At 38.5% G+C, this 27,317-nt stretch overlaps 1 protein-coding gene across 1 annotated transcript; it reads right to left on the minus strand.

The window, feature by feature from the left end:
* On the minus strand, positions 1-26,326 carry smtnl2 (smoothelin like 2). The gene is made up of 10 exons (XM_014470812.2): positions 26,221-26,326; positions 25,066-25,981; positions 7,000-7,081; positions 5,352-5,591; positions 5,200-5,262; positions 4,559-4,619; positions 4,341-4,481; positions 4,134-4,245; positions 3,465-3,616; positions 1-449 (listed from the first exon to the last, which is right to left on the minus strand). The coding sequence occupies exons 2-10, from the start codon at positions 25,699-25,701 to the stop codon at positions 323-325; spliced, it is 1,614 nt and encodes a 537-aa protein (XP_014326298.1). The 5' UTR covers positions 25,702-25,981; positions 26,221-26,326; the 3' UTR covers positions 1-322.
* Between the last annotated feature and the right edge of the window lie 991 nt (positions 26,327-27,317).

Raw genomic sequence — 27,317 nt, forward strand, 5'->3', positions numbered from 1 at the left:
CACACACACACACACACACACACACACACACACACACACACACACACACCAAGTCAATAAAAAAACCTAACGACTGAAAATCAGCACTAACATCTGTTGCAGGTTCATCTTTGTTGTTGCTGATCATATCCAGTAACAATAAATCTCTCAAATGTGTACCAAGAGTCCAGCTTTTACAGTCAGCAGCAGCTTCTTTTGTGCCGAAGAGAGAACAGTACATCAGTTCACCACTAGGGGGCGATCCAGCCTTTCCAATTTGGGAACTACTGAACTCTGTGTTTCATAGCTGATATCAAGCCAAGTGGTTAAAAAATCCCAAGTTTCACTCGAACTTGCGCAGGTGGTTGTAGAGCGACTGGACGTAAGTGAAGACACACATGGGGTCTGGCTTGCGACCCATGATCATCATGTCCTCCACCTCGATCAGCCGGTCACAGCCCGCCTTGGTTCTGAGGACGGGAACAGATGAAGACGAGTCATAACAGAAGAATAGACAGGAAACTAAAATGCAACGAAGAGCCTGACTTTGAAGAGTGGATGCTTCTACTAATTTTGCACATCTGGAGACCAGAGTGTACTATTATTGATTATTATTGTTATTTTAAAAACAGCTCTGGCTGGATAAATATGGCCTGTTTTTCAGGACTGAATTGAATTCTGACTCTGGACTTTAACTGGGCCGTATGAACACCTGAATATGATCCAAACCAGTAGTTCTGGCTGTATGTTTTGGTTGGTTTTCCTGTTGGAAGGTAAACCTCTGCCCCACTCTCAAGACTTTTCAATCTCTTTCAGGTATTTAGCAGAATCCATCTTCCCATCATGGGAGTAATGAGTTCACGATGTTGTGGCTTGTAATCTCTCTAGCACACATGGTTTTACACGAGGAGCATAAATTTTGGTCTCTTCCAACCAGAACACCTTCTTTCTCGTGTTTGTTGTGGTTGGTGATAAACCTTAAACGGGGCTCATTATAGCTTTCCTTTTAACAATGGCTTTGTTTTCTTCTCGTCCTTTTTCTTTTCTTTTCTTTTCGTTTTTCTCCTCCACAGAGGCCTGTTTTGTAGAAGAAATAAGTAATATGTGTCCTGTTGACAGATTCTCCCAGCTGAGCTGTGGATCTCCGTCACTCCTCCAGAGTCTCGGATTAATTAATGCTCTTCTGACATCCGTTTAGCTGAATTACCATGTCTCTGTAAGTCTGCAGGTGTTTCAGATCACGTATTGAACAGCACTCTGTGAAATGTTCAAAATTTGTTATTCTGTTTCTAACATAACCCTGCTGTGCACCAGGGATCTGCAACATGCAGCTTCAAAGCCACAAGTGATTCTTTGGATCTTCCACAGTGGCTCTTGATAACTTTGTCTAAAAATTAAAAAGAGCCAGCTAATACTTAGATATAATTAGATATAATAACCAACACATGTTCTGACAGTTTTTTTAATTGTATTTCTGCAATGTTTGCATTGAATTTCCACAATGAAAGACTCTAAAAGTACTAGTAATGTGCTTAAATCACATTTTCTTGTCATTAAGGCTACGTTCACACTGCAGCATGAAGTGACCCAATTCCGATTTCTTGCCAAATCAGATTTTTTTTGGCATATACATATGTGACTGTTCAGACTGTCAGTTGTCCTTGACACTGTGCTTTTTATATTTTTTAAAAATAATTTTCCATCCCACAGAAAAAAAATATCATGCTTTTTTGCTAAATTGTATGTTTATTTTAAATCATAAAAATAGAAATGAAATGGTGATTATTAAAAAAAAAATTACAACAAATCTCAGACAGTAGAAATTTATCTAAAATTATAAATTGTCTTTTTTTTTTTTTTTTCCAAAACGTTGTGTGACATTTGCAGCTCGAAACAAGTTTTGTTTGACTGGTCTGGGAGTAAAAATGGGTTTTGAGGTTGTAAAAGTTGCAGACCCTGGTCTAGAAGCTGGCCGTGCTTTTCAAATTCACTTTACAACTACTTTATATTGGTCTACCACATATAATCTCAATAAAGCACATTAAAGTTTGAGGATACAACACGACAGAACAGGAAAATGTTTTATGAAGTCAGCAGTAGTCGAAGGATAAATAATTCCCAATACTGGCTGGTGCCTGTAAGCCCTGATCCATATGTATGATTGTGCAGCAGGCTGTGTGATGTCAGATCTACAGCTTGCAGCATGTTTGTGTGCTGCCACAATAAGCAGGGATTTAAGATGTCATGGACTCAGACAGAAGGAATGCACACCTTTCGCCAGAAATAAGCAAACAAAAAATGATATCAAACACAAAGAAGACACTTTTATGCCGTCATCAAGATGTAAAATAAATAAATAAAACTGAAATTGTTCTACTCTGATGTTTAGATTTGATAGCATTTTATAATTGTACAGTAAAATGGAGATGCTTTTGTTCATTGAATGTTTTTTTAAGACTGATTGTATGACATGCATAATAATTGCTGCTTCAAACTAAATATCCTGCAGGGGTTTATTATTGAGAGTAAAGTTACAACTCTACATCTAATACAGAATGTCATTTACCTGTTGCAATATTTAATAACTAGTTTTTGCTCCCTATTAATCTGGGAAGGGTTGTTCGACCCCATGTAAAGTCAGACATTTTTTCTCAGTTCTCGGCGTTCCCAGTTATCAACAGCTGTTTAACTTCTAGCAGCACTTTAAACAAGCTGCTGCACAACCTTTGCTGCAAAAACCTGCCTTAAAATTTTAGACCTGTGTCCAAGCTAACCGTCCTTCCAAAGGCGCTGGAAAAAGTTGTTTTTAAACAGCTGCAGTCATTCCTGATGAAACACAACAATTTCAGGAAAAAAAAAAGTCTGGATTTAAACTCATTACACAGAGTCTGCCTTTACTGGCTGTGTTTGGACTGTTTTCAGAAACAATAAAGACGTAAATGGAAGTATAAAAACGTGGGAAGAAGTGAATTTTAATCATGTGAAGACAATAACCCTAAGAAACACAAATTGTTCCAAAGTGCAGATCAAACCGTGGCTGTGTTTTTGATGGATTTGGCTTTAGAAAGATACTCCTGCTTTCATCTAGGTATGTAAAAACAAAATAAGTTTTTATTTTGTCCTTAAATAGAAATTTATAGAGTTGAAGTGCCAGCAGTTTCTATATTAATCAGTAACTGTAAAACCGTGACACCCCACAAACTCCTCGTGCTTCAAAGCAAGTACCATGAAAAGTGGAGGCAGTATTCTAACAATATTTATTAATCTCTGAGGAATCAGTGTTAAGATTAAAGTTAAATCTGTTCATCTTTACTCAAACTTAATTAAATTCTTCGTCCTGCATCCTGCTTCTAAACCTCAGCCCCTATCAAACCCATCTGTCTTATTTTGTCTACAATGATGGAAAACAGAACCAAGTACACTAACTATATTTGAATACATCCATTTCCTGTCAGGTTGAACCAGCATTTTAGTTTCATACTCACTCTGCAGTTCCAAAGGCTAGCTCAAAGTTGTGTTTGCGATTGGCCGGTGATAAAGCGTTGTAGTCAAACTCGGTGGGAAAGAAGGAGTGGACGAGGGCGCAGAAAGCCATTCCATCGCTCCAACTGGACGAGAAGTTTTGGATGTCGATATTCTGCAGAGAAACAAACAGGAAGGAGATGGAGATCTAAGCATGACAGAGAAAACGCTAAAATATTTAAAAGTAAAATTATCCAGCTTGTAAAACTACCAAGCAGCCAGTTGTAGCTTCATAAAGCCTGTCTCATCGCTCACTGTCTCGCCCATAATGATGATGGGTTAAACAGACGTTCCTCTCCCTCACTGCTCTCAGACACTTTCAAGAGTCTGCAATCGTTCCATGCAAAGGCTGCACTTAATTCGTCTGGAGTTTGGCTTAAATCAAAGCGTAAGATGTCAAGTAATCAAACCAGCGTCTCTCAGTGGTGGCTAAATCTCTGTGAGAGCCGGGGCTTTGCCACGCTTCTGTGACCAAAAGCAAAACCACATGGAGGAGCTGGCATGAGGTCCGACTTGGAGAGTCCAGAAATGAATCAGGACATAAAATAAATTACTGGATTCTAGAAATTTTAAATATAACCTCAAATCACCACAGAAGATTCCACACCATCACAAAACCTAAGATGTTTTACCTGGTAGCCTACGGTCTTGGAACGACACCATTCAAGGAGAATCTGCTTAATGCTGCTGGCGGTCGAGACTCCAAAACTCTGAGAGCGCTTGAGCCCCGCTGGTTTAGGACGACTGCGCACAAGGAACACAAAAAAAAGACACAAGAGAGTGATGCCCAAGTACAGAGGTTTCAAAGACAAACCATCACAGATCAGCTTTATACTCACCTGTGACTGACTTCAGAGTCTAATCTCTCGAATATAGATCTCCGAGCCTGAGCGCCGATGTTACGGGGAAGAGTCTGTGACCTCACCAGCTCCCGCCTCCTCTCTCCCACCTGGCTGAAGGCATTGCTTTTGTCTTCATCTCTGCGAGATGCATTGAAGTCACATCAAGTAACACAATCGTCATTTGTCCTCAGAGTTTTTGCCTCACAATAACTCACCTGTCATTGTGCTGCAGCCCTGAGTAGGTCACAGACTTAAAAGGAGCTGAGTTTGCCTTGTCTGGTGAAGAGATCCATCAAAAAGAAATCAGCTAATGCATGATAAAGGTACAGAATGTAACTCTTACAATAAAAATGTTTATAACTGTCACCATGTTGTGAAATTATAATGCGAGACAGATAATCTGTGAAAAGATCAAACTCCTCCACCTCTTCCCTGCTGCTATTGCCGTCTGAAGAAATGCACCAGTCAGAAACAACCAATCAGAACCAGGAGGAAGGTTTTACGCTGTCAATCAACCTAGTGAAGGCGCTGCTAAATGTGCTAATGATGGAGAAACAACTCACTGCTACAGGAAAACCATTTATCTGCCATCATCGATGGTCATGCTAACTAGCCTTAGCATTTGTGACAGACTCTGCTGACAAGAAGAAACTGTGTAGTAGCAGAGAGCAAGAGGAGGAATGGCGATGATTGACAGCACTAAGACCCGCCTCCTGGCTCTGATTGGTTGTTTCTCATTAGCACTGGGAGAAGGTAGAGGAGCTCGATTATCAATCACGTACAATAGAGACAAATTAACAAATATGTAAGAAGGTATTTTTCATAAACGTTTATAAACACACTGTTAACCACTCACCCTGGAGATTTGGAAATCCCAGAGATCGGACAGGAGAGGGGGTCCACGTCTTGGCAATAGATGCTGGCAACAGGGAGGCCAAAATAACTTTGGGTCAGAAGATTTTTCAACAGGATATTTAAGTATGTCTAGTTGATTATAATCTCACACACCTGGTTGAAGAGCAGAACTCTCTGCCGGCTGTGGACGAGAGATGCTGGGTGAAGCCTCGGAGGATGGGGAAGACATGGAACCAACAGGGCTGCTGGGAGAATTAGTGGAAGCCTTGATTTCAGTTGTCTTGGTTGTGGCTGTGATGGGAAGGTGGGGCATCCGCAACGTGACGGGCGCCGCGTGTTCAAGAGGGCCGTCTGTGGACGGGGAGACCTTTCCCTGCACCAACACCGAATGCTCTGTTGGAAAATATAACGAATAACACTGAGTCAGTGATTAGACTCAAAGCGCACTAAGTCATCAAATACTGATGATTTAATCTATTATGCACCCCAGGGGAAACAAAAAATATATTTAATTAGTAAGTTTTCTTTAGAAGTCAGTATTTTATAGCACAATCAAGTTAAGATGTTACCGTCAGTTGTTAGAAAAATGCTACCCCTGCAAAATTAGCAGTTCTTTGATTTTACTCTTTGTTTTTTTATTCTGTGAATTACTGACGACACGTTTGTAAAAATCCAAGCAAAAATGTATTTATTTGCACAAAATGAGAAATGGTCAAAATAACAAAAAGGATGCAGTGCTTTCAGACCTCAAATAAAGCAAAGAAAACATGTTCATGTTCATTTAGAAACAACAATACTAATGTTTTAATTGAGAAAGAGTTCAGAAATCAATGTTTGCTGGAATAACCATGAGGTTTTCAATGGGGTTCAGTGCAGTGGGCTCTTAGTTTTTTCCAGACCTGTATATCAAACATAACATAAAAGAAAGTTGACTTCACAATTTAATGCATGTAAATTGGGGCTCTCTGTCTTTAGGAAGTTCCTGCTCTTTCCGACACCCCACCTTTATTGCTTCATCACAACAATGCTCCTCCTTGATGCCTTTTACAACCATGGGAGTGTTGAACTGAGAAGTAGTTTGTATGATAAATTCAGCTGACTCAAATGCTTATAACATGATGTAAAGTGCAAACAATGACTACATCCTCATATAATCCAGTTCAGCAGGGTTTGGGGTCATTAATGTCTGACTATAGAAGTATTTTATAGCAGATTAAAGGTGACTGTGTCATGAATTGCGGGTGTGAGGTGGTGAGGCAGATGCAGCAGACCCAGGTAATGTGAGAAATGACGGTTTTAATGATAAATAAGTCCAAAATAGTCCACAAACAACCAGGCAGCACGACTGAGCAGAAGCCAGGGCTCAATGCCAGTAGCAACTGGTAAATTGACTGGACAACACAAAGGACTGAACGCACATAAGACGAGGACCCGACAAAGAACAGACACACAGGTGACACTAAATACACTGGGGGTAATCATGGAACAAGAAACACCTGGGAGTAATCAAAGGGAGACAGGACAACACGGAGACTCAGAGACACAGGAAACTCAAAATAAACACACAGAAAAACACGGAACATGACAGACTGATGACATCTTTACATCTCCTCAGAATAAAAAAGAACTGGTAGAAACAGCAAATCAACTCAAACACATAAATAATGCAGAATAATTACATCACTGGGTACATTTTACAACTGAGGACAGAAGAAACCATCCTTCATCTGTCATGTAAAATGTGATTCTGAGCAGACAAAGCAGTTCTTTAATGTGACGTCCCTGTTGGACATTTAATCACCTGATGGGTTAGCATGTCCGTTCTCCTGTCCAGCATGTGTAGGCACTGGGTCAACGTCTATTGGCTCTTCCCGCTCGATGCTCTGAAACACACATGGAGTTATAATTAGGAACACACAAGCAGCCTTTCATTGATTTAAATGGGATATGAAGTCATGTTTGACCCTCGGGGGTGGAGTCGTTTTTCCACAGCGGGGAGCAACAAGCTGGAACACAAAACTGGAAAGCCACTAACTCTAGAGCCAAAACACTTAATCCTACATCGACCACAAGGAATGATGTTGTGTTTACAATACTCACAGCTAAATGAGGCACTGGATCAGCGTTGGATCAGACAGAACAGAAGAAACAAATAAAGCAGAATATCTCAGGATATCAAAGAGGGTGTTTTACAGGAAAGCTCCATGGTGTTCTGTTGTGTTTCACCCTCCACCTCTCGAGATAAGACCCAAGAAGATTAAAGTCAGGCAACACCGTCTCTGATGTCCTGCTGAGAGACCAACATTTTATAGCAAAAATGAAGTTTGGATTTTACTTCTTTCCTCTTTCTACTCAAAACATTTGGCTAATAAACAGCTATCACAATCCAGAGGAGACACTTCAGTCTCAAACACTTTATACACACGGAGCTGCTGATTCACAGAAGGACGAGCCGTCACTTTCCATGCAGTTCTGTCACAGATACACAGAGCTTAGAGAGTTGATAACCAGCCCTTCTAGTACAGAACAACACCACTGAGGTCAAAAGTGCGCTGGTGATAGCAATGCATGTTTCTTTAAGCTCAGCTCCAAAACAGAAACCACTTAGTACATTTGTTGGACCACAGCATAACAGATCCAGAATCAGGAGGCTAGCTCTTCCTTCTGCAGCCACGTAGAAATTCCTCCTTACTGACATTAAAGGGGAGATGTTATATATTATTATTATTAGGGATGCCTACTTCTACAATTCTTTGGGGCTGAATTCCTTCAGCTCCTCCAGACTAGCGGCAGCAGCAATTAGCAAACATCTGGTGGAACTGCAGGGCTGAAAACCTTTGCAAAGCAAAATAGTTAATATTGTTAAAATATTAACAATAACAAATGAATTGAAAAGGCATGCCCACCCTGTGATTATATGCCTTAAAGGACCATTGTTCCCAGAGAAACAAAGGTCAGCATGCAGCTTCAGTTATTAGAGGTAGAAATTAGAAATCTGGGTGTTGTGATGGCCTCAGACCCGAACATTCAGAGCCACATAAAGACAGTTACAAAGTCGCCCTTCTATCATCTGAAGAACATTTCCAGCAATAAAAGCCTAATGTCCCAGCAAGATCTAGAGAAACTCATCCATGCGTTTTTTCTTCACAGATCTAATCAGAAAGCAGCAGCAAGCAGCAGAGACTCTGCAAAACACTTACACTGGAACCCTGTAGCTCAGAGAATAGACTTTAAAATATTTAAGTTAGTTCACATGTGTCAAACTCAAGACCCACGGGCCAAATCTGACCCGCGATAGCTTTTTATGTGGCCCTCTAGGTTTTAGACTAAACACTAAGTGTGCTTGAATATTATGTTATCAGTCAAGTAAGGAGTTTTTATCTGCTTACTGAGAAATTATATCAATCAGTCCCTCCAGTTTCTTGAGAATTATCTTGGAAATTAATGCAAAATCAACGAGTCCCTGCACATTTTTGCACTAATAATTGCAAGTTTATTGCAGATCTTTCTCAGAATTTCTCAAAAACATATTTACTTGTACTAAACAACTGCCTCAGCCTTAACTGATGACAGATTATAGTCCATAATCTACACAGTGAGTAATAAAAAGTCACATTTACCACCATAAATAAGCACAAATATAGCAAATATTTCCAAATTAGTAACACAAACACTGATTTTTATTGAAAAACTCACAAAACGTACCACAAAATCCTGGAGGGACTGAAAAGATGCTCAATAATAATATTTAATTTTAATTGATATTTTCAGAGTTTGTGAACAGCCCTTTAAGAGCATACATGATCTTGATTTGGCCCAAAACGAAAATGAGTTTGATCTCACTGAACAGTTTAGCACTAAAATACATTAAGGATCTACTGTTGTTGTACCAACTTTTCAGACCTCTCAGGTCTTCTTGACTTGATGCACTAACTGCTCAGACATGTAAAGTTAAAGACTAAAAGTCAGACCTACATTTGGGGCCAATTTAATACTTTTAGAGCTAACTATACATCATGAAAATAAAATGACAACAGCTCCTCTGCCCACATGGAAAAATTTAATATTCTACTCATGGTGTGAGAAACTTGAGGAAATTGCTCCTAGTGTAAATGTGCGTCTCTTTGCTTTAGCTCATCATGTAGGAATGCTGGTAGGTCATGAGTGTTAAAATAACGCAAGAAGAGACGCTGTGTGTGGTTCTGCGCGCGTACGCTTGTGGTGAGAGGTTTCATAAAGTGCAGTGAACCCACTTAAAGAGGGGAAAGGAGCACAGTTCTGCAGAATATACTGGATATGCAAAAGAAAAGTGCAGTGGAGTCATTTTATGCTGCAAGATTGGAAATAATCTAAAGGGGCAGTGAGCTGGAATCGCGAGGTGGAAACAGCTGGCTGTCCAGGGAGACAAATTGTTGCCTGGCTTTGGGACTGGGAGCTCCCTTAGCTGAAACATTCAGATGCCAGCCGTTGTTTTTGGTTCAGAGGGAGGAAACATGATAGCCGACACGCTAAGGTTTTGTAAACTCTCTGGTATCTCAAGGTCCAGCTTGCTGGCAGAACACACTGACTTTTGCTTTGTTCTTCATACAACAACTCCACATTGGTCAAGGCTGAGCAGAAGGTGAAGGACATCCAGCACTCATTATGAAAGCAATTGTTTAAAGGTGCATGACACATTAGCAGAATTACTTTAAATAAAGCTAGTCTACTTTGGAACATCTGAAGAAATCCTTTTAATGGTTCCAGGTTTTATTAATCAACTGGATGTCTGTTTAGCGTACTTTAAACCTTAAAGGTCTGAACCATTCTTTAAAAATAATTGGATTCTAGCTGTGTGAACGTCATTGTACATTCAAGTGGGAATTGTTTATAGGAATTTACCTTATTTTCTTCTAACCATGAAGACCAGGAAATAATCAAAGAGATGCTCTTAAAGGTCGATACTGAGGTTAGCAGCTCAGCGTCACATTTTTACAGTGAAAATGTCACATATAACCTGTGCAGACACTGAAAACCAAGATAAATATGCAGCTGCTTCACACTAGTTGAAAGCGAAGAGGGAAAATAGATATTTAAGATGTGTGTTTCAGACATTATTTGTATAATTTTAATTAGAATCTATATAATCTAATCCATGTTTTAATTTTTCATCGCCAATTCTACTTTGAAAAATGTATCCCAGATAAAAATACTCAAACTTACAGAATTGGGCTTTAAAGTTTCTCATATTATGTCATTTAATTACCAAAACCTTTAAGGATCTGAAAAGTTTTGCTTTTCTGTATGTAATATGTTCTCAGTATAAATGCAGCTGTCCTGTGAAGGCCTCAAAAGTTTGTTAGAAGACATTGGTGAACAATCATGAAAACCCAGTCGGACAGGCATAAAAGAATATCTGTGAACTATGAGATCCATCTAATAGTAAATGGAAAAGGTTACTGTACAACAATACCACCAACATAAACAGATGCCCTCAATCCAATCTGATTTAGCTTGAGCTGTTTGGAAAATAAGCAAAAAAAAAAAAAGGAAGGTGTTTCTATGTGGTATTGAGTCGACAGCTTGTATTTATGTAGGTGATTTCTGTTCATTGCATTTAATTTTATTTGCTGGTATTGGTGTAAAGGGGGCTATATGCAAATAAATACATTATTGTTATTTGTAAAACTTTATGAAAACATAAATCATTTTTCTTCCAGTGTAGTTATGCGCTACTTTGTGTTGGTTTGTCATGTAAAATCCCGATAAAATACACTAAAAATGATTGGGTTTGAATTCTTCTGCGGGACGATGTAAATATATTTTTGCTTTACCTGATTCTATTGCAACTTCAAATTTAATTTAGACTTTTTTTTACTTAGTAAGGAGATAATGGGATGCAGTGTGGCAAGATGGTACAGAGACAGGAAACTCTCAACACATGATGGACTCAGTGGAAACTTTTTTTTTTAGTTCATCTTCACCCTAATCTTAATTTTGTTAGTTTTAAAAGTGGACCTAACATTATCAAGGTGCAAAGGGAATACTCCACCCGCCTAGTCTGACCTTCTACAAGCAGCTGTTGCCCCATTTCTGTAATATGTAGAATATAAACCCACATATGCAAAGTTCACCTGCTATTACAGACGCACCTGTTTTAGAGACGCATGAGAAAAAGATCCCTTTTTCCGTATTTGCAAAGCAACAAATCAACTTCTATCTGAATTTGCGTCACTCGTGTATTAATAGGAAATTGTAGAACATGCAAACAAAATAAGACACAGACAGAAAGTGGGTCTAAAGAAAAACCCAGCATATAAAAGCAGGAACAGGAAAAGATAGTAGGGGAAAGAAGGAAGTTCAATTATGAAAAAATGGAAATTTAAAAACACGGTATATTATGAAGCTCGAAGCTGTTCTGTACCAGGGGTTATTAAAGTTTATTATACCATTATTCAAATACTCTCGTCTACTACTGGTCTGTCTGTTGTGTTGTGCTGTTATAATGTTACTCTGATTTCCATTATTTTGTATTTTATGGTTCTCTGTCTAACATTTTTGTCCCCATAACAACCCTGGATGTCATTAGAAAGAACACAGCTTCAAATAAATTGTTTTAAAAATCTCTTATGTAGATTCTTTACATATAGATAGAGGAAAATATTTCAAGCCATTATTTCTTATAACTTTAACAATTATTGCTTAGAGATAATGATAACGCAAAACTAAGTGTTTCAGAAAATCTCACCAATTTTAAAATAAGCATTTTTAGTGTACAAATGTTATGTAATATTACGGCAAGAATGAGCAAGAAAACAGTTACTGACATCCAACATGTGGAGAGTAAGCTATGAAAAGGTCATTGCTGGATCCAAGCATATTCATAGAAAGTTGAGAGAAAGGAAAAAGTGTTGTATAAGAAAAGGTGCACCAGCAACAGAGATAGATGGATGAATGGTTGAAATAAAATTATAAAAGATCTGAGTTTGACTTTCTGGAATGACAACAGAAAACATAGAACCGTGCTGTTTTGTTTTTGCCAACATGACAGAATCCAGTCATGTTGGATTATGAAGCCACACGCATATTACACTGTAAAAAATTTGGGCTGCATTTAGTTGTGTCAATAAATGTAGGAAGTTTTAGGTTATAAGAAGATAAACTTACAGCGATAAGTTGTGTAATTTTATCAAACCTCCAAGAATAAGCTAGCGTTTTTAGGTTAGGTTAAAAACTGAAAGAAGAAACAGACAAAAGTGGAAACTATTTCCCAGGATGCTTAGCGGCATGTTTTTGTATCCTGAGGTGGAAGTGCGTTACATTGATTTGACTCTTGTGTTATTCAGGCAAATGTTTATTTTAAGTTTTCAAAGCTTGAGGATGACGTTCTATTCACACTAAATGTTTCTGAGCAGAATTCATTGTAATGTTTTAATAAAATTCAATGTCAGATCAGAAATTTTGTTCATGCAATTTGAAACAAAAATGTTAATTATTCTAAAGTAAAATAAGCAGTTATTTTAACTTGATATTGTGAGTGAAAGTACTAGAGAAATGTGTGCTCTTTAGTGAACAGTTTTTTCTTGCATATTGTGAAATAATTATTTGGTTTGATTGCAGCATTTACTTAAAACTCACAATTCAAGATTAACGAACTTAACAAAACCTATGTTTAGACTTGTTTCTAAATTAACTTCATGAACTTTAATTTCTGAGTTAAAACCAAAGCAATTTTCTTGTTGACTTAAATTGCATTTCCAAGGTAGCAGGTGGACTTTCTTTTTCAAATTAAACCACCACCAAATGTTTTACAGTGTACTATGCATCCCAGCTACTGTGAAACTATGAGAGGAAACCTTTGGTGACCAAGGACTGGTGTGGCATAATTTCCTGTTGGGGAGGGGGAATCCTCTCAGAGGAAGAGAAGCTCATTAAAACCACCTGTTCCTCAAGAACATTCACGCAGCCTGCAATTTGTCTCCAGGAATGATCTCAGGGAATCCCGTTCTGGGTCAGGAGTGGAAAGAAACAATTAAAATCTTTGAAGTGAGCAAATATAAAACGGTAATTGCAGGTGAGAGTCACTGTACAGAGAACATCGTGCCTTATAAACGTTGCACTTCTGAAAACAATTTATGACTGCTGACATTTTTTTTTGGAAATTACCTCTTAAAAAGAAGTGGTGAAAGCCGGATTTCTGTTTTTTCTTTTAGTTTGGACATAAGCCAACAACGTCTTGGTTCTCGCTGGAAAATGGAGTAAACAAACAACAGCAAAGAAAAAGGCGGTGGGGGGACTCGGTGCTAGATGCATAGCCAGCCAAGTACTTTAATAAATGCATTTCACATTTACTGGGCAGTTCAACCTCTCTAGGGCTTAAGTGGTAAAATATATGGACTAACACTTCATAAAATGCCATACTATACATCCACTCCCAATCTGTTGTTGATTTAGTCTGATTTATTTCCTTTTTGGGACAGTTTTAGAAAATAAAGCTTAGATAAATCTGTCCTTATGACAGAAGGGAATAAAAAACAAATGTTCTCTCTACGTGTATTTGTAATAAGCAGAAACTCCATTTATCAGCAACAATGTAACTTATATTTCTGTTGTGTTGATATGACTTTTTAAAATATTTAACTACACTGTTAAATCAGAACTGATTAAACCTACAATTCTTAATAAAACTCAAACACATGGCATTTGAAATGCATATGTATGTATTTTAGTAAAGTACACTTTTTTACTAATTAAAGAAGTAAATCAGGGCAATTAAAACCAAAATGTTTTACCAAATTTGTTAAACGACACATAGCAGGTCTTGCAGGTTCAATTCTGATTTTTTTTTTTTTTTTTTTAATTTTCTGTATGGTCGCTCATGCTACTAAGCAGATCTTAACTGCGACTGCAATCAGACTTCTGTGTGAACGGTTCATCACCCCAAAGAAATCTGCATGCGCAGAAGATTCTTATCATTAGATACTGATAATTGTTGGCAACGATAATTATTGATTTGCTTTTTCATTTAAATACCTGAAATATTGCCAAACTGATCGAATGACCTTTCCTGTTTTATCCACAATGTTTTTATTTTGAAGTACGGTGGAGAAACTTTAAACTGCTACTGCACAAGTTACTGAACAGGTAACTAGGGAACCAAAAAGTGAGTGAGTTGCTAAGTAACCAAAGAGTGAGTGAGTTAGTTGATGCCACCAATATTGCTTAGTTCTCTATGAGAGGCTGAGTAGCTAAAGCTTTTTCTCCGCCTACACCTCCCAGAATGAATACTTTATATATTGAATATTCTATCTGATGTATTATTTATTGATATTAATCATGTGCCTATCAAAATATTTGTTGATTTTTTTGTCCAGCTTTATGTAAATGTATACGTTATGTCACTGCCATCTTCTTGTATGTAAAGTCAAAACTCTTCTTTCCAACCACCAACCTTTTCACAATGTGCACCCACCTCCCACAACAAATTTTCCTCAAAGTACCCTCTGGGCATGACTCCAAAACACTGCAGCTGGAGAACAAGGAAATGAAATCCAAGAGTTCCCAGGGTGGATTATCTGACGTTGTCAAGGAGCTTAAAATCTATCATCTCCTCAAACTGAGTGCCAGCAAGTCTCCCTGGTCCTGCAGGGGCAGCGAGGTTGAGCTGTCCCACTGGTCGGTCACTTATTATTAACCTGTTTCCACAGAGATGATGACGGGAACATGGCCTATTGTCTGGAAGTCATTAAGAGAGCCAGGGGTAGCCAGGGAGTGGTTGCATACCTCTGTTAAACCCCCAACATGTACACACACAAACCCTGGTTACAATGGTGCTCCATTTAAACTTCTACTCATCTTTTTCATGTCATTACACATCCATTTTAATATCTAATAATGTTCCTTACTGGAAAAGGTATTTAGAAAAAGACCCTGATAAGCAGCTTGAGCTGCCAAACCACAACTTGAGAGCAGAAATGCCCCGGCCAAGAAGAGTTGCGAGATAACGTAATAGTATGTGGTGAAGTGATGCACATTCAGGTCAGGTTGGGATCACAGATGGGCTCACACTGTTTGCATAAGTCTCCATTATGAGTCATAAAACTGTATTTTCTGCCTCACTCGTGACTGTAATGTCAACCACAAAACAGATAGATTCCAGGAATTGGTCTCAGAGCTTTTCTTGCTCTGAGGGGGACCAGAACCGGGGGAGGGGGTTTAGAAGTGAGTCTTGGGCCACAGAGCACACGGAGGAATGGAAGTTAGATTAGGATTTGTTTGTCATAGTTATCAGAAACAAACGGAAAACTTTCAGATACCATTTTCATGGAAATAAGCCCCACTGTACCCACCTGTATCTACTTTCCTTCACTTTATCTCCTAGGAAAGTTTAACTTCATCTAGTTTTTACATCCCCCCTTTTTTATGAGCAGATCTTTTGTAGAACAGATAACCCAGATTTTCAGTAGTGCTGGGACTATAATTAATTAGATCAATTAAAAATTTAAGCGGAATTAATCGCGAGCCGGAACCTTGGATGCTTGTTTCTGGTATGCCTGTAAATTTGACGCGCAGGTGACATCCGCAAACAAAGCAATGGATGATAAAGCTGCTTCTCTTAGTCCACCCAAGTCTCATTTTTCCTTCAAAAGATAATTTGATGAGATGTTGGAAAAGACTTGTGTGTCAGTTGTGCAAAAATGAGCTTATCACCAAAAAATACCATCTCAGTGCAAAACATGTAGCAAGCACAGATGTCCCCAATACTAACGTCAGCGTTCATGGTCCACATTTCTGAACAGGTATTTTTCAAAGGAAGTTACATGAGAAGTCAGATTTTCCTGAAACAATTCAAAGCTGAAGGATTATAACATCACTTTGCACCAATTTGATGGTTGAATCACCTGAATAACAGATTAAAAATAATTATCTTTGCTGTTTTGCTGCTACATCATTCAATAATTTAGCAGAGGTTTTTAAATGTGTGTTTTGTTGATATATGATTTTTTTTTTTTTTTTTTAAACATTTCTAGTTTATTTTCCTAAAAAGTAAACTTTGTTTTGGAGAAGAACGAATTCACAATTGAGCAACTGATGCGGATCAAAAATACAAATTCTAGAATGCAAATGTGAAAGCCAAGTGGACCGAAGCCCGCTCCAAAAGCAGGAAGCAGACTGTAGCTCAGGACATTCTGAGTAAATACAACCAAAACAAATGGAGAAATGGCTCATGGCTCATAGAGAAAAGAGGAATCCTACAACTGCTAAAACTGCCACAGGTTTTTCAAAAGGTTTGGTTCATTTCACACTACACAATGTGAAAGCAAACCACACCAGGTGGAATTGTAACAAATGTTGACATTTTGCTTTCCAATCAAACCAAATCCACTGGACTGTCATGTGTGAGAACAACTTAAAAGGCTCCGTGCAAATGAGTAAGAGTGGTGTAATTCAGTTTGGACAATGATCATGACATTGAATTTCTCCAAAAGCACAATCTGTTCATCATCCTGATATCATAACCTGACTAATCTAAAACAGCGAAGAGGAGAAAGTGCTGCAGCGGCCTGGTGTTCATATGAGGACATGTAAAGGTTAAGGCAGAGATAACATCAGGTTTGAGTTGAGTAATGTTTCTGGAAGGTGGAAGTGAAGGCTGGGCTCTAGTTGCTGAGACAAAAATGAGCATTTTGCTGACTTTGTGCAATTTGGGAGCTTAACACTCAAATAAACTTCTAACATCACCATGAGATTTCTCTAAGATCCTTTTATGAGTATGTGTAATGTTTCTTGCAGAGATTAGACAAAGCTTGAGACAACAGTCAGCTTCAGACTTTCAGGAGAGGTAGTGAAAGTGCAGATGTTCATCAGAATTAAAACCACATTTCCCATAAATCTGGCTGCTTGCTGCTCGAGTCCTTTGAAAATGCTTTTGCCTTTCATTCCTTCCTCCGTCTGCCACCCCCAATAATAGCCTTCACTGAATTTTGCAGCAGACGGCTGACAGAGAGAAGGCCACAAAGTGTGCCTGGTGATGATTTATCTCTGTTTAATTTGCTGCTTTTGTGCTGTAGAGTGAAAGTTTGTTTGACTTTACAGCCTTTAGCATCTACAAATGTCCTAAGCTCTTCTGAAGAGCCCCCGATGTATGACGTGAGCGGTGCACTGAGCCATAAATCAAGTCTCTCAGTGTTGATGTTGAGCGTAAGTCGGGCCTCTGACCTGCCACATCTAATCTGCTCTGTACATCTGCTAATTAACACAAGCAGCAGCGTCGGAATGTGCCCAGTGCACTGGAGTCTTTATTTGTAAAGGTGTGGTTGCAGAAAATATTTGAAGGGGAAGAAGGATGAAACTAATGCACCTTCCCGAAAACTTCTGCAGTACGGCAAAAGTATTCATACCCCTTAAGCATTTGCATATTTGTGTGCTATGATCTTCCATGTATTTTCTGAGAATTATATCTGATGAAACAACACAATGTTGTGGAAAGAAGAAATTTGAAAGAAAAATGATAAATGGGTTTATGTATTTCCCAGTAACAGTCCCATTTTATAGCACAATCAAGTAGTTATGTTATTATAATATTGTGTTATTACAAAAACGCCGCTTATATTGAATATGACTTCAAAGGTATCCGACTTCAGAATTTGATGTCTTGAAACTGGGTATCTGTCTCTTTAAGAAGCTCCTGCTCTTTCTGACACTCTGCCTTCAGGATTCGAAAATGTAATCAAATCAAGTATTTTGACAGCAAATTATTAAAAAACCTATCAGAAAATTCTCTTTTATTTAATGATATATATTTTTATATAATATAAATAAAGGTTTGTTGTAAATGTTTTTGTCAAAAAAGCCACATTTTTTTTGATCACGATTGACTTGTAAAAACAATAAAACGGATAAAACATTAAAGAGGTGATAAATTTGTTTACGTCGTGGCAGATGGTGGCTTGTACTGAGCCAGAAGGTTTCTTCTGTGAAAGGGAAGTTTTTCCTCTCCACTGTCGTTGCATGCTTGCTCGGTATGAGGAATTACTGGAAAGTCAACAACACAACGTAAGGGATTTCCTGCCACTTCGTCACAGCAGTTGTCAATGATTTGTTGTAAGTCATTGACTTGATGTAAGTCTTTGACTCCTGGTGTTTATGAGTTTCCATAAATAGAAAAGTATGTAACTAATTTGAATAATTAACTGAGCTTGCTGCCTTGTTTGACAACTTGAATCAGTTGGAATGTATGTGACTGAACTGAAGTTACTTTTTGCGAGGTGTATTGAGAAGACTGGTTGTGAATTGGCGCTATATAAATAAACTGAACTGAATCAAAGGAATCAATGAAAGACGAGTTGATTAAATGAGACAAAGAAGAGCTGGTGTGGAGAGCAGCAGGAGGAGGCAGACAAACACTCTCTAAACAGAGGTGTCTGAGCTAAATGAGAGGAAACAGCTGATTGACGAGTTCATCATGTAATGAGGAATTGGCCGAGCTTGGCCTTGGGACAACCCGAATAAAACAAACAAATTCAAATCATCTTCTTTTTTTTAAATGACAAGGTAAGAAATAAGAAGATTTTGCCTCCAGGAAGATATTTGTTGAAGTGAGACAAGGATTGTAGTCGAGAACAGGAATGTAAGGAGTGATGACGAGGAGGGTCCATGTTGTAATCCCTCCACACACCACATACTCTCAATGAAGCACAAGAATGCACACAATGGTCCACTGGGCCAGCTGCACTGGTAACACTGGAGTTGTCTGCAGAAATGTTTTATGTGTGCTGCAGATTGTGAAGCGTGGAACAGGTTCAGAAACAGAGGAAGAGGACGCTGGGGACAGGTTTTAGATCTTTGTCCTCGCTCTAACCTCAGCTAATTCTTGCTCCAGAGAGCCATCAGAGAATGCTAGAGCTGCTTCCCATCAGAACTCCAGACCTTCCAGATGGAAACACACAAATACAATCACAATCTCACAGATGGTTGGGTTTTCATACAAGAATTTTTATGCGAATTCTGCTGTAGAGAATCAGAAACATGCAGCAAACTGTGAAAAGGTTTCATATAAACATGCTGGAGAAAAAGTAAATAACACGCAGTACATTCTGGGTTTCAAAGGAAAGGCTTCATTTATCGTAGAAAGCGATTAGCAGTCACACGGGTGCCTGGTGCAGGTGTGCGGTACTGGAAGGAGCTGGAAACGTGCGTGTGTGTGAGTGGCTTTTTACGATGACTTGGCAAGTCACCATGACGCTGTACGGTAACAGCTGGAGAACAGGCTGCAGGACAGACACGCCTCTGCACATCTCCAACTTCCAGCTTTTTACTGTATCTATTAGGAGAAGGCCTCCATGTTATGTCAACAGACCTGTTTGAACAGCGAGCTGAACTTTATGAACTGGATCTACCTCATCTGTCGTTGACAGGCAGACGAGGACGTGGCGAGGAGAGCCAGGCGTAATTAGGGTTTTAAACACAAAGGTACTAATTTTACTAAAAAATTAAGTATTACAGTAAAGTAGTACTGGCTGACCTTTGTCCTCAGATGTAACACAGCGGAATACACCTGAAGTGTGATGTTGTGTGTTGTGCTAAGTTGACAACAGGGGATCTCCCACAACTTAGACACACAGAAACAAAGGTGGCCTTGTGTTGATTTGGCTCTGATCACCTGATTTCACAGAAGATAACATTCCTCAGCTCTATCTGCTGCATGCTTTGGAAATTACAGAGACAAGCGGGAGCATCCACTTGCAAATGATTTTTTTGTGTGTATTACTTGCTGTATATTTTGAATACAAGTTTGTGTCGTAGTGTAGTGTGAATGCAGAATGAGTTAAAGGAGCTACATCTGTGTGTTGAAGTGCCTTGTCCTTTTTTAGAGTGACACTAGGTGTGGGCATTTATTGTATTGTGTATCATTCATCATAATACATTTCTTAGCATCATAAGAATTTTATCGTTGTCCCAATAAATTCCAATTAATGATGTTTAACTCCCCCAAAACTGTCCGTATTGTCGGGATTGTTAGTTGTACAATTTTCTCTGTTTGTTATCATAGTATCAATAAATAGCAATTAATTTGCAGTTTATTGGTTCAAATCACATTTCTTTTTGTGACTGGTGTCCTAAAAGAAACACATCTTAAATAGGTATGTTTTTCAAGAGCACTATTTGTGTTTGTGAGGCTGTGACTGCTGTAGAATTACCTTAAAAGAAAAATATTGTCACTTTTATTAACACAATATTACCACAAAATATTGTGATGAAACTTTAAGTCCATATCACAAACACCTAAGTGATACAATTTGGCAAAAACAAAAAAAATATGAGCCTCTTTTAATCTGAAGCCCCTAAAGTAATCCAGTGCAACCAGTTGCCTTCAGAGCCCAAGTGGTAAAATCTGTCTGTAATTTAATCTGTAATTTAAGCTGTTTTCTAAAGTCTTCAGGGTTTAGTAAAAGATGGTTAGAGAACAAACAGCATCACGAAGACCAAGAAACACAGCAGAGAGGTCAGGGATGAAGGTGTGGAGAAGTTGGTTTGGGTTTAAAACAACATAAACTTTGAGCTCCTCACAAAGTTCTGTGTTAATCCATCATCAGGAAATAAACTGCAAACCTACCAAGACATGTCCGTTTACCTGAACTGACAAGCCAAACAGGAAGAGTGTCATGGCAACAGAACCAGTATCTGTGTCATTCTTCAAGCATTCTTGGAAAGATAAAGGATGCATGCAAAATCATGAATTTAACTAAAAATACAAAAAATGAAGACCCAAAGTCTCTCATTCCAATTTATTTTCCTTCTTTCCAACAAAGCACAGCACACCCAGTCACAAACTGTTTTGGTTTGTGCTTCTGCAATCCTTCTGCAGCTTCTGTTTTTCTGACCTACATTCGACTCAACAGGAAGTAACACTTTCAAAATAAAAACAGGAAATTCACAATAAAGTTAACCTAAACTGATATTAATTGTACATCCTGAGCATTACAACAAATCCAAGACAAAAATACATTACACAAAATATATAATGTGAATAATCTTTTTGTCTTATCTTTCTCAGATAAAAGAAGGAGCCAAGAGGGCCTTGTTATCTCTGGACAATAATCAACTACACCTTGATTCACAGCTTTAATATCACCCTGATCACATTATCCCCACTAAGGAATATTGTGGTAGCAACATCATTCCAAGCTATACTATGAATGTTTTCTTTCAGCAGGGACAGAAAAGCCAGTCAGAGTTCATGGACAGATAAATAAAAGCCAATCCAAGAAGAAAAGCCTTGCAAAAGACTTGGCATTTAGACAGTGAACTTAAACGTACAGCCACTGGAATGTTGGAATGGTCAAGTCAAAGTTTAGAACTAAAGTTTTTGAAAATGTTTTTCTGGGTAATATATGAGAAAACTAAAAGAATTATTCTTTTAAAAAAGAAGAATAGACAGTTTCTTGAGTTGACTCTAAATAAGATCAAAATGCATTTAGTTTTTTTTAACTGTATGGAAAACAGGTGTTAAAACTACAGAAATAACACATTTCCTAAAATAAAACTTGCATTCATGTTTTCCATTGCAAATCCATAAAAGCCTAACAAACACCTTAAACTCACTTATCTAGCAATAGAATAACTTTGAATAATCCAGCTGTTCCTCAGCTTGTATTTAGTCTAAATATTTAGAAACTCTGAACATAGTTTCCATTTCATAAAGTTGTGATAAACAACTCGTATATTTCTGATCAGGAGGCAAGAAAAACGTCTTGCTCGTCATTAACTGATGAAGTGATGAAGAAACCAGGAGATTGTTTTTTTTTTTTGGTTTGGTGTAAAGAAAATCAAGCCTAGGAAATAATTTAAAACCAGAATAGAAGAAAAATAAATGATAGGATTTTGAGAGACTTTCAGATGAGTCTAATTCCAGAACATCCCAGCGCGACAGTGAAACTGTTTCTGATAGTAACTCCAAACCACACAGCAATAAAGCTCTGACTGGAGTTTTTAGTCATCATTGATGTTGTGAAGAACTATGATGAAATGCAGACTTGGATCATAAAACCAACTTTTAGACTGTGCTAGAATCAAAAGAAAAATCAGCCAGTAGAGGAATTTGCTGGTTTTTAGTTTCACCCATCAGTTCTTAGAATGAATCAGTGGATTTAAGATCCTCTGAAAACCAGAGAAATTTTAGTTTGAATCCAGAACCATGCCATTACTAATGCTTAAATGAGGAGTATTATGTGTTCTCCAGGCACATAGTGCCATTTTATAGCACAATATGGTAACCCTTGTTACATTCAGTTGTTATAAAAATGCTGTATATATTAAACATGACTCAAAGGAAATTAAGCTTCACAATTTGATGCCTTGAAATTGGCTCTTTGTCTTTTTAAGAAGCTTCTACTCTTTCTGACACTGTCTTCAACATGCCAAGGCAACAAGATGCATGTTGAATGGTGAGTTCAGCAAACTTACACCTTCACCAGGTGTTTGCTAATTGCTGCTGCCGCTAGTCTGTAGGAGCTGAGATGGTGAGGCACGGAGACACCAGTAGTAAGTAAGCACCCTTGAATAACCGCCATAGAGATTCAAGGATTTCTCAAACATGCATGAAAGAATCAAGTCAACACTCCAGGTACATTTTTGGTGAGGTAATAACATTGCAACATGGTGTAAAGCTCAAAAATTTTGATTTTGCGTAATACCTCCCTTTAAAAAACCACTGGATCCACATGGTTCAGGCAGGTCAAACCCAACAGTGACTAACCAGGGCCTGCATTTCACAAAGTTGATTTCAGATATTTGTTTCAGGTCTGAAAAACCCTTCAACCGCACTAACCTCACCTCCCAAGAGCCTGCTCGGCTCATATTACTGCACTTCATAAATCCTTAAGGATCCTGGCAGAACGCTATTGTGCAACCACAGCGACACAGCCAGTGTCTCCTATGACACATCCACACAGCCACAACGCAAGAGGGCTTCATTCAAACCACCAGCATGTGGTAAAGTTTCTCTTCACCACATGCTGAAGCATCCCTTTCTGCTTTTGTATCTTAACTTTCCATCTATTGTTACACAAAGTATTTGGCATTCAAATGTAAGGTAGAGGTTGAGAATAGTTACAGGCCAACGGTGCATAGACTGAAAACATTTGCATGGACGAGAGTCTTTAACAGTTGACGTCTCAGCCGTTTGGAAGATGTAAAGCGATGAAGGCACCGAATAATCCTGATATGGTGTCAAAGATGCTAGAATTTTTCACAAAGATGTATGAGCTCAAGCTCACATGCACTAAACAGTACGTGTAGAGCAGCCTAGTCAACAGAAATATGAGAAGTCTAAAAGCAGTGAAAACAACAAAAACCTATACATTTATCTGCAAAATACTAACATTAAGAAGAAAAGCAATAATTGAAGCTATATAAAGTTATATAAGAAGTTATATAAATGGTGGTAAAAATATGGTGATTAAAAATGTAAAATAATTTGAAATTATTAGCAACCCACAATGCATCCTGGGAACGTATTGAAGGAGGTGCAAACAACTGTAAACATAATGCATGATGCACAAAGTTGTACGAAGTAGGAATTAAAAGAAAAAAGTGTTTCCACTAAACAGGAAGTCATTTTTTAATGCTACCACATACATGACTCATCATCCATGATGGAAAACATATTTTGCTTCCGCCGGTAAAGCCACTTACAGAGTTATGTTGAGTTGTATGGTTTCATAAGCAACATACTTTAAATTTTAGTGAATAAAGAGAGGTAGGCAGCATGAATGTTACATGGAAAGATAATGGTGGACCATAAAATGCAAATATAGAATGAGTGGTGGACGTTTACCTCACATTTACCCCACATATAGTACAGCTTAAAGTCAATACATAAAAGAACTGAACTTTAACAATTGTAAGTACCTATTGAACTGAGTTAAAGTTATGCACACCATTAATGATAACAATTTTCAAGACCACGTAGTTCTAGTTTCCATCAGTATCATTTAGAAGCAGAACCTGCAAGGTGGATTACTCATCTTTTAAAATTAATATTTAGCTTAGTGGAAACAAAGAACGTCACTGCTATTTTCCACTTCCAACAAACCGGAAAGACTACTCTAAGGCGCTAGCTACTAGATTATTGTTTTGTTCTCCTGTCAACAGCACCTCATAATGTCTCAATCACAATGATGTTGCAAATTAACTGTTAAATGACTGAAAGTCACTGATCAATGTATGAAACTGATAACAGATGAGCTGAGGGGTTTTTTTTTATAAAAAAAGAAAGAAAGAAATGTCAATGAAAGTGGCAGTAATTGAAAAGTTACCTCTCTGTTATAGTTACATAATGTTAAAATGTTTTAAAGTGGAAGTATTATATAAAATTTAGGGGGGGGGTTGCTTTATATTACTAATACTAACATTATTCTCTCATCAATAACATGCCTGGAGTGCTGCTTTGATTAGTTCATGCATGTTTGTTATATCATTGAATCTCCAATGGCAGAAATTCAACGGTGTCTAAATGTTTCCACAAAGCTCCTCCTTGGAGCTGCAGTCAATTAAAATGAGCTCAATAGTTTCCATTTTAAAGGAATCAAGTAATCAATCATTTTTGAAGGGCAATTTTGTTTACAGATTGTCAAAATACATATTATTTCTGGAATCAGAGACAGTGACTTGCATCTCCGATTTTATGGACCCAATTGCAAAGTCAAATTTCTTTTTTTAAGTTACTTTTAATATATGCAGCATTTTTATAACAACTGAAGATAACATTTTATTTTGCTGTGAAATGACACAATGGGGCTAGAAAATACATAGTATCCCCCACTTAAAGGGTCATACAACACGATCAATACTGTAAAACTGTAGAGTCTAACTTTGTAGTACTCACGTTGGTCTTGCTGGAAACAGCAAAGGTAGCTCGGCTGGAGAAGCGTGTGATGGAGGGGCTGCTGCTCGTCCCTGGGCTCATCATCATGGAGGAGCCTCTGGAGCCAGCAGGAGGACTGCTGGAGTTTGTGGGGGAGGAAGTGAGATTGGCACGGGTCGATGAAAGGCTTGACTGACTGCTGTAGGGTTGTGTTTGGTTTTCCAAAGTGAAGTTCTGGGTGCTGGCTTGACCTCTTCCGTAGATCACCTCCTTCACATCCTGATGGTTCTCCTGTATGTCGTGCAGCTCGTTCTTGTGATTCTGACTGTGGTTGTTGGTTGTTATGTTCCTCTCACAAGTGAGGCCGTTCAGGAGCTCCACTTGTCTTGTGAGAGCTTCCAGCTGGATCCTGAGCTGACGGTTCTCCTGCTGGAGCTGAACCACAGCCTGTCCAAGCGGACCGCTCAGGTTGGCGGTCTCATCACAACGCCTCTCTATATCGAGCTTAAAATTGCTGACCTCTGCATGGATCTCTCTGATCGCATCCCGCAAAGTATTCTCGTAACGAGTTAGAGCTGAACACACGGTTTCCCCCTCTGGAGAGGGAGAACGGTGGTGACATAAGTCTTCCATCTGAGCCAGGGTTTGAGCCTCCATGAGCCCAGCTGGTGACAGCTATGGAAAAAAGCCTCACTGTGTTTGAGTTAACGTCTGAGACTGAGCTTACTGGCCCCTTGAGACACTCCTCAGTCAGTCTGCTGAGGGAGTAGGGACTGATGCACACCAGGGTTGAGAGGTGAAACCTAGAAGGATGGGGTGGGGTGGGCCAAAGGTCTGGACTGTGTTATACCCACTCCTCCAGCTCTGTCCTGATATGAGGCTTCCTGACGTCTGTCTTCTTTCTCAAGCTCTGCTTTTCAAGAATCAACGTCTCCTACTGCAAAAAGGAGACGAAAGATTAGAACATGAAACATTCATTCAGCAGGAAAACAATTAGGCAAGTCCTCTAAAATCCCCAAATGATGTCAATCTAAACACAAAGAAATACTGAATTCAGTTTAAAAACATTACAAGACAGCGAGAGAATCTCATTAACCATCTCATCAGACAAGATTAGTTTTCAATGCTGCAACAAAGCTTTGTGGTGAGGTCATGTTCAGCTGCAGGGAAGCCTACCCCAGCTCCAATCCGGAGGGTTTCTTTGAACAGCTGTATGAATCTGTCCTGGAGTGTGTTCGCTGAGCTCTGCTGTGCTTTGCCGGCTCTCTCAGGTTGAGCACTCCTCTCTTTTGGGCCGGAGGAGGGAGGAGAAAGGGAGGTATCAGGGAAGAGGGCGTGTTAGTTTGGAGAACCTCACTGGAAAGAGTAGTAAATGTGACGAGACGGGGGACAAAGAACAACTTTCTCTCTCTGTTTCTACTTATCCCTTTCTATTTACGTAAAATAAAATACAATATGAATAAAACTTATGTCATGAAAAATGAAAGAGGACCTGAAAATCTTTCGCATTTAGCATAAAAATCTAACATTTTGTATGAATTTGAAGTCAAATTAAAGCACATTTCAGTGACAAGGCAGTTCAAAGTGATTTACATGATAAGATCATCATGATTGCGAAACAAGCAATAAACATTACATTTATCAAATTCCATCATCAAAATCATCAATGCACATCAAATATGTTGATCAATGTGTCATTTGCTACTAACTGTAAACTGTAGGGCCTTTAGTGTTGATTTAAAGTAACTCAGAGTTTCAGCTGTTTTGCAGTTTTATGGAAGTTTGTTCCAGATATGTGGTGCATAGAAGCTGAATGCTGCTTCTCCATGTTTGGTTCTGGTTCTGGGTATGCAGAGCAGATAAGACCCAGGAAAACTAAATGTTCTGGAAGGTTGATACAACAACAACAAATCTTTTAATGTATTTTGGAGCAAAGCCTTTAGTGATTAATAACTAATGAAAGTATTTTAAAGTCTATTCTGAGCTACAGTGAGTCAGTAAGGACTTTAAAGCTGGAGTGATGTGTTCTATCCTCCTGGTTCAATTTATATTTATAGACACTCAATTTATTTATTTAGACAATTATATGCTTAAAGGTTATGATTGAAAACAGAGGACCACCACCCTCTAAGAGTAATTGGACCCCAAGAGAGCAAACATTCCTCACCAGATGGCAGTGGCGTGTGAGTGCCAATGCTACTGACAAACTCCTTCAAATATGTTGACACTGAGCCCTCCTGAAAACTGTCAACAATCTGTGTGTGTGCCAGTAA

This window comes from Xiphophorus maculatus, chromosome 18 (assembly GCF_002775205.1).
Source record: "Xiphophorus maculatus strain JP 163 A chromosome 18, X_maculatus-5.0-male, whole genome shotgun sequence".
Lineage (NCBI taxonomy): Eukaryota > Metazoa > Chordata > Actinopteri > Cyprinodontiformes > Poeciliidae > Xiphophorus > Xiphophorus maculatus.

What these genes read in the sequence shown, in the direction of transcription:
- smtnl2 (XM_014470812.2), bottom strand. Translation starts at nt 25,701, where the DNA reads ATGGAGGCTCAAACCCTGGCTCAGATGGAAGACTTATGTCACCACCGT. An exon ending in CGGACATGCTAACCCATCAG is followed by an intron (nt 5,592 to 6,999) that starts GTGATTAAATGT and finishes ATTTTCCAACAG; the next exon opens with AGCATTCGGTGTTGGTGCAG. An exon ending in GGGATTTCCAAATCTCCAGG is followed by an intron (nt 4,620 to 5,199) that starts GTGAGTGGTTAA and finishes TCTCTTCACCAG; the next exon opens with ACAAGGCAAACTCAGCTCCT.